This window comes from Cololabis saira, chromosome 4, assembly GCF_033807715.1.
Source record: "Cololabis saira isolate AMF1-May2022 chromosome 4, fColSai1.1, whole genome shotgun sequence".
Classification (NCBI taxonomy): Eukaryota; Metazoa; Chordata; class Actinopteri; order Beloniformes; family Belonidae; genus Cololabis; species Cololabis saira.
The window spans coordinates 34,373,417-34,381,891 of NC_084590.1; the positions used below are offsets into that span (position 1 = coordinate 34,373,417).

The 8,475-nt window shown below is 38.7% G+C and overlaps 2 protein-coding genes across 4 annotated transcripts in view; both read right to left on the reverse strand.

Moving 5' to 3' along the window:
• cadm1b (cell adhesion molecule 1b) overlaps positions 1 to 8,475 on the reverse strand; it is a 247,132-nt gene that overhangs the window by 117,022 nt on the left and 121,635 nt on the right. The window lies entirely within an intron of this gene.
• On the reverse strand, positions 1,114 to 7,188 carry LOC133442174 (uncharacterized). The gene is made up of 9 exons (XM_061720126.1): positions 7,177 to 7,188; positions 6,685 to 6,747; positions 5,608 to 5,667; positions 5,443 to 5,505; positions 5,245 to 5,292; positions 5,080 to 5,142; positions 4,929 to 4,991; positions 4,550 to 4,745; positions 1,114 to 1,175 (listed from the first exon to the last, which is right to left on the reverse strand). The coding sequence occupies exons 1-9, from the start codon at positions 7,186 to 7,188 to the stop codon at positions 1,114 to 1,116; spliced, it is 630 nt and encodes a 209-aa protein (XP_061576110.1).

Sequence of the window (8,475 nt, forward strand, 5' to 3'; positions counted from 1 at the left end):
GGGTGAACCCCTGCCTCTAGCCTGAAATTAGCTGGGATAGACTCCAGCAGAACCCCGTGACCCTGCAAAGGATACAGTGAGAAAATGGATGGTTGTTGTTTTTGTTAGTTAACCTTGCACTACAATCCTTAGTTGAGTACTACACCTGATACTGGAGGATTCCACTAGGTGGCACATGATCATCATGCACTTTCTTGCATGAGACACAACGAGGCACTTGGCTTTGATTTCTTTTTAAAGAGGACATTCCCAAAGTTTTAGCTGCGCCGGTTGGTCACCATAACCACAGTCCGGGCCTTAATGCAAGCCAGTCTTTGTTCTGGACAAGCACTATTTTTCCTGACTAAGATCAGGTCCTTCTGCAGAGATAGTTACTTCCACTGACACCAAACCAGCAAAGGAACCACATTGGCAGAAAGGGGGATGATGGTGGACTCCAAACAGCCGGTGGAATAGAAACAACTACATGTCTGTGGTACAATCAGTTGTTTGTTTGCACAGGGAAGTCTAGAAAAAAAAAACAAAAAACTTCTCATCCTTTAAATTGCTGCAGCAGCCTTTGCCACAAGAGTGTCGGAAATGGTCAATTTTAGCTTCAATTTCTTTAAGACCACCTTTTCTGAAAAATCCACTATGGTCAGATTTATCCAAAAAAAATAAAAATGGTACAGTTTTAGACGGTTGCTCGTTCTTCATTTTAGGTCTGCCGCGCTGGCCTGTAGGCAGCCATTATGAAAATGTGTTTCATGGTTATTTCATGCAGTTCAGGAGCAGTGTCTTCTAAGGCTGGAAGTGCTTTCCATTTTTTTATTTTTTTATTTTTGGTGTGTAATTCTTCTTGCTTAAGAGAACTGTGCCACGAGCAAAGTACTGTAACATAGTACAGGAAAACCTCATATTAAACTCATTTTCAGATCACATTTGACCCTGTCAATATATATATATATATATATATATATATATATATATATATATATATATATATATATATATATATACATACCGGTAGTTCAGATCTTTAGCACTTGTGTCTATAATTTGCACCTTGATTCCTCTGTTTTTCTATGTAAATGCTTTAAAAAGATGTTGATTGGTGGGGTCATTAGCAAGGATTTAAATGTCCAACACTGATCCTGATGCTCTCTCCTTGTTTGGACAGTAGATGAGCTTGGTGCCTGAGGGAGGGAGCAGGCAAGCAGCATTAGCGCTACACAGAGCACCAGGACTCTGATTTACTGTTCCCAGGGCTGGTGATTGAGGAGAGCATTACGTCACAGCTGATAGATTAGAAAGTCTTACAGCAAAGTGGAGCTCCATCAACTGCTGCTGACAGTAGCGGTACTGCTGACAAGCAGCGAAAATGGATTTATAAAATGAATAAATAAATAAATAAAATATGCTCTATGCACTGACACAAAACAGTGAGAAAGCTTACAGGGACACAAACACACATACATAAACGCTAACTCAATCCTGTAAGGGGCAATAATTCTTGAAGGGGAAGCACACACATTCAATAAAATACATAAAGACATTACTGTAGTAAGGGCAGATCTGCAAAGCGCAGATGCGCCAATAAAATGCTTACAGGCAAAGTAAAAACATAGACCAGCAGGAAAAATTTTTAAACTGTCAATCTGCAGGGTTTTTGTGTTAGTTAATTTATTTTTTATTCCTTCCCAGGGGGCATTTACTGATGTCTCCCGACAGCTCCCATATGGAAAAGATATATATAAATTTTATAAAGTTTTTGTATCTTTTATCTGAAACTTGTAAGTTAGACATAAGACAGTCAAACCAGATATAAGATCCTTAGTAAAGTTGTACAATATGAAACTTGTATGATTTGGGGACTTATAAGAACAGTATATAATAGTAATTCTACATACAATATCCTTAGTAGATATGCGTAATATCAACTTATATGACCTGGACAACTATCAGTGAAAACTAAAGTCTTATAATTATCATAGAAAACACCTACAAGACTTACGCGAGGTGCCACATATATAAGACATACACATTAAAAAACAGTATAATCTTACAATACAATTTCATGGAAAAGCACAAGATGACTAAAAAAACAGGGGTTTGACACTGGGAGGTTAAAATTTTGCAAATGTTAGCATCTTCTCAAAACCAGCTAGCTCATTCTTTCTCAACTAATGCATTTTCCTAAAATTATTACATGGGTAATATTTCTTATTTAAGATTTTCGGACCAACTGCAAAATGATTTTGTATTCACACAGAAAATATTTAAAATCCCCATGGAAAGTATTCAATATGAGGCAAAGATATAGAAAAAAGACTCATTCTTTCCTTTCTTGCTATAGAAAGACTTTTAATTTTGCACAAGATTAGAATAACATGCAGTACAAAATGTCTCACATAAGAATACATGTGAATTTTGTCTTGTAACTAAAACTTCATTTTAGTTACATTGGTAATAGTTTTGACAGAAACGTTTCCTTTTCAGCTCAGAAACTCAAGATGAATAAGTGACGATCTTCACATTTAGTTAACATTGATTCACTTACAGTAATATGTGTTCAGGAGCTGGCATACAATCGGGCTGGACTGTGGACACTGAATATACATACATGGTCTAACTACCTGAGTAGTATTTATGGCTTTGTGAAAGCCTGTGGGAAAGTGGACAGCTGACATGTAGCTCAGTTGAGTTTTGATATGAGAACCTCTGGCTAACTTCTGCACTGTGCAATTACCATAGTTTCCTATGGCATATAAACACTGGTCACCCATGTCAATGAAGTGTGAGACTCTAAAAATACTCCCATCCTTCAAAAGCACAACAGAGTTGTTTCTCTGTTTCGTTTTGCTGTAGGTCTGACCATGAACGACTTCGCCATTTACAGCAATTCTCTTGTAGTACCTCACCACAGCATTTGTGGGAACCTCTCTCACTGAGTGGAGAGCAGCTTGATCACCCAGAGAAAGTAAGCTTACACTTGGTGAACCAAGACCAGTCACCTCAGTAAAGTTTTTAAACTTGACACGCTGCTTTCCATTTCTCATTTCATTGCAGAAATCTTTAACTTCTGCAGGTGCATTTGTTAAGAACTGCTTTGCTAAACGTGGAAAAGCACGGGTTAACGCCACTCGTTTGCATATTTGTTGTGGTACAGCTTGACTACTTTTGACTTGTTTCAGGAGGTACCCATTGAAATCTTCAAACATGAAGGCTGAGTGAGCCCACAAAGGACCCCAGCGCACAACACTTTTGCTCAAATGCAGAAGTGAATGAACATTGAATGTCATGTGCTCTTTACCATACAGGGACTGCACACCTCCAACGAAGTACACTAATGCCTCATGTGCGTGACTTATCAGTTCAGCATTTAATGCAGACCCCAACAGAATGCTTATGCCTTCTATCAACAATGCCCAATGAGAGTGATACTTCTGTGGAAGTATGCGTTTCAGAACTGGCAAACTATAGTACAAAAGCCAGTGTTGCCACTCGTGGGCTTTCCAGAATTTGCGTTCTGTTAGAGATCTTGGAACTCGAGCAACAATACCTGGAGGTTTTATTGACAAGAGATGTCTGTCCATGACTGCTGTTTGTGCACCAATATACCATGGTTCAGAAATGCTCTTTGAATCCATCCATAAAGTTGCCATGTATCTGCACACACCAAGCAACACACAGTGCATGTAATCAGGGACCATCCCGTTGATTAGATCAAACATTGGTAAATCGGTAAGGGCAGATGGGCCCTTTATGCCCAATACAGTTTTCCCTTCTTTTTCAGCAATTTGTCCTATTTTTACTGTGGTTTTATGATTTCTGTCACTTGGCTTTTCATCAAGACATGTGTAAACCCTTGTGTTTCCTCTTCCTTTCCTTGTTTGCACCCCAGGGTGAAGGCAGACTCCACACCCATATTCACCATTAAACTGCTTAAAGTTCTGTAGCAATGGCCTTGCTACTGCATCACACACACAGCACAATGTGTGCACTTTAATGTGTCTGACTGACTGATCACTAGGATGCTGCCACTCAAAACCAACTTCCGAAAGACTGATACACTCCTCAACAAATGGTTTGAAGAAGCACAACATGTCTGGCTTTTTGGATCCAAACCATAAACCACATAAAAGTACATGGTTATCTCTACTCTCAGGGGGTATCTCATTAACACAACACAGTATTGGCCAAATACTGAATTTAGAGGACTGAAAGACTGGTACACCATCACAGTTGAATGTAAGGGATAGGAAATCATCTTCACTGTTTGACTTTAAGGTCTGATATAAAGTGCCATCACATATGTCCTTTATTAAATCCCTTCTACTGTCATCAGCACGAAAACAGAGATCGTGCATGCCCTGGTTCTCGAGAATATCTTTCAGCTGATCCTTTAATGGAATCCTAATAAAAAAATGTCCTTCCTGTAAACTGGCTTCTACTGATATGGATGAGGAACATGACACACATTTAAGAATTTCCTCTTGAGATTGTGAAGAACCAATGTATTTAGTACAAACTCTGCAGTAATGATGCCGTTCAAACTGATCAGCAATACCAGCTAACGGTTTCTCCAAAAAATACTTGCTTGTTGGAACTGCACTAGTCCCAGCGGAATGTAACTTAAGTAGTTTCAGCAGGTCTTCCATCAATACACCTGTAGTGTTGTGTCTCAGTGCAAAGGAGAGAATCGAGATGATGCTTTGTCCTTCCGTTAGTCCATGGAAGTGGACATCTGCTTGAGGGACACTGTCCTAAAATGATTGACAAAAGCAGAACTGTATTAAACCTAATCTTATTTGGGTTGACTGTGCTAGCATAAAAAATAAATACAAGTAACAAGACATGAGGAAAAAAAGGGTGCATTTTGTTACGGTTTGTCAACTGACATTTAATGTTCAAAAATTTAATTAATCTCATACTGTACTTTGCCTCACCTGTACCATTGTGAAAGATCCTGCTCTTTGCTCTTGACTTTGGCTGGTATCATCATTGTTTTCCTGAGAAGGATACAAATCACCAGCTCATTACAGAGGGAGAGAGGGAGAGAGAGGTAGAAGACTGTCTAACACTATAGTTTTGTCTCACCTGTGCCAGTGCGACAGGTTCTCCTCTCTGCTCTTCTCTCTGGCTGGCATCTTCATCACTTTCCTAAGAATTACACAAATGAACAACAGATGTAGTAGCTGTAGTTTAACAGTAAGAGTGAGGGACAGAGTGAGAGAGTGTTGTATAAAAGAACTTTCTTCTGACCTGTGTTAATGTGAAATGCTCCGCTCTCTGTGTGGCATCTTCATTATCCTGAAGGGAACACAAGTCCATTATTTATTAAAAAGATAAAATAATGAGGAAGTGAGATTGAGAAATAATAGTTGTAGTTTGACAGTGAGGGTGAGAGTCTGAGAGAGAGAAAGAGAGAGTGAGATGTAAAATACTGTAGTTTTTTCTCACCTGTGCCAGTGCGACAGGTTCTCCTCTCTGCTCTTCTCTCTGGCTGGCATCTTCATCACTTTCCTAAGAATGACACAAATGAACAACAGAGATATTAGCTGTAGTTTAACAGTAAGAGTGAGGGACAGAGTGAGAGAGAGTTGTATAAAATAACTTTCTTCTGACCTGTGTTAATGTGATAGGCTCTGTGCTCTGCTCTTCTCTTTGGGTGGCATCTTCATTGTTCTGAGAGGAACACAAGTCCATTATTTATTAAAAAGATAAAGGAATGAGGGGGAGAGATAGAGGTTGGTACTTGTAGTTTGACAGTGAGAGACTGAAAGAAAGAAAGAGAGAGAGAGAGAGAGAGAGAGAGAGAGAGAGAGAGAGAGAGAGAGAGAGAGAGAGAGAGAGAGAGAGAGAGAGAGAGAGAGAGAGAGAGAGAGAAATGGATAAAACTGTAGTTTTTTCTCAACTGTGCTAATGTGAAAGGCTCTGCTCTCTGTTCTTCTCTTTGGGTGACATCTTCACTTTCCTGAGAGAAATATGAGTCCATTATTTCTTAACATAGATAGCAGTAATTAATTACAAAAAACTCAGATTACTGTAATTTAGTTTTTTTGGGGTACTTATACTTTTATGTACTAGATTGTGTATTAGATTTTCAAATCTGTACTTTTACTTGTACTTAAGTATTAATTATGCCATGTAATCTACTTAGTTTTAAAATCATAGTTGAGTACTGAGTACAATTTTCATTAATATCCAAACCTTTCACCTGCATTTTTGTAGCCAGTAAGGTGATTTGATAGCAAACAAGCCAATGAAAAGCAGGACATGAGGACGAAAAACAAAACAAAACATAAAAAGGATGTTAATGATTGATCTCTAATTGATTTTGCATTAAGAATTTAACCAGTTAAAAATTTATTCATGGATATTTAATCAATAAACATGGCATCTCATGTAATTTTGTTTTTTGTCTGCTGGAGACATTTGCTGAATAAGAAAATAAAAACTAACTTTTTTTTACTTTTACTTCAGTATTTTTCTAACACCACTACTTTTACTTGCTAATTGAGTAATATTTTAGCAATGTAACAGTACTTGTACTTGAGTACAGATTTTCAGTACTATTTCCACCACTGTTTATTAAAAAGATAAGAATGAAGGGGTGAGGTAGAGAAATTATTGCTGTAGTTTGACAGTGAGGGTGAGAGACTGAGAGAGAGAGCGCTGTATAATATTGTAGTTTTGTCTCACCTGAGCCTGTGAGAGAGGTTCTGCTCTCCGATCTTCTCTCTGACTGGCATCTTCATGACTTTCCTTGAAACAACACAAATCAACAACTTCTTAGAGACAGATTCCACACACTTCCCCAGAAAAACATTACAATGCATGTTTTCCTTTCCTTTATTGATGACTGGTTGGTATTGAACTACACTGTAACATAAAACTGTATGTTTTGTTGATATGTTGAAAACTGTACCTCTTCTACTACCTTGTAGATTACATTTGCTACCATTACTATCTCCAGTTAATGAACAAATTGATTAAGCTTTTAAAAATCATACAACATGAATGATAAGTCGGAGAGTAAAGAAACTGGTTGCACCTACATGTTGTCGTGTTGTGTGCTCTCCGATGTCTTTCAAAATTCTGTTGATTTTCCTGACGAAACAATGGACAGTAACTAGTTACCCATTACTGTAACGTTACCGTTACTTATGAGCTGCGTTAGGAGACATGTCATACCTTCTTTTCCATCTTGTTAGAGTACGTGCAGGAATGTTTTTCCTCAACCAGTCTCTTTCAGTTGTGTCAGAAGTAACGACTTTCCTCTTCGGCATAGTTGTCTCGTCTATAATCCATCCATGTTGTGAACCGCTTATTTGACCGCTAGAAAACTGTATATTTTTTTTTAGCCATGAGAGCGATGATTGGTTAAGAGTAGGGTGAGAATATTAGGATGAGCCAATCAGAGGGCGAGTAGGGGGAGGGGTAACGTATTTATCATTTGAATAAAGCAGAGCGGCAAGTCAGAGATTCAACCGTTATGGATACCACACAGAGTGAATCTATCGTTGGCGGTAAGTACATTTACTTATTTAACGTTATGTTGAGAGATAAATATGTTAATATAATGTATATATTGTAAGCTCCGTGTGTTTTCCGTTTTTTATTTTCAAAACAAAAGATGGGAAACGGATTATTTTGGGTTATTTCTCTATTTTTATTTTGTCATTTCAAAACAAAAAACGGATGGACGCGAAGTACACGGACCGTTTTAGCTTAAATTTGACCTGCACTTGATTTTCTTTTTTGATAATGTTAGCATTGACTGTTAGTTGAACACATCAAAATTTGTAAGAAATGTGGATTTTATCAATGACAGACTTGTGCATATCAGTATATGAAATTGTTATTTCATTCTATATGGCGTTAGAAAATCTTTAATCTTTAATCACGGCGACGTGCACCGTACGGCCGCGTACGCTACGCCGTAGGCTCTGCGTTGGTGTAACGCGGAACCATAAATCAGCCTTAACGACGCGAGTACCGCTTTCATACCGCTGCTGAGAGCGCGGGCGCGGGCATATTATTATATTATGTCGCCGGCCAAAAAAAGAAAAAATATGGCGGGCGACAGACAACATGATATAAAGAAATGTTTCTGCCAGGTCCGTGTGTTTGCATGTGACGCTGCAGGGAATGAAGGAAAAAACAGCCCGACGACACACCAGGCGTCCGCGGGGTCCTAGTGCCAGGACACGTATGAGCGCGTCAAGGCTGATTTATGGTTCCGCGTTACACCGACGCAGAACCTACGGCGTAGGATACGCGGCGACACGCACCGTACGTTGCGCGTCGCCGCGTACCCTACGCCGTAGGCTCTGCTTGTGGTTTAGCTTACATTTTTGTTCTGATCGAGCTTCTTTTTTTGGTAAGGAATAATGATGAAAATAACACAGACAATAGATTGTCTTTCCACTAGGACCACTAAAGGTTAATTTTTTCCCCAGTCAAATGCATGTAACTCTGTTATAACAAAAC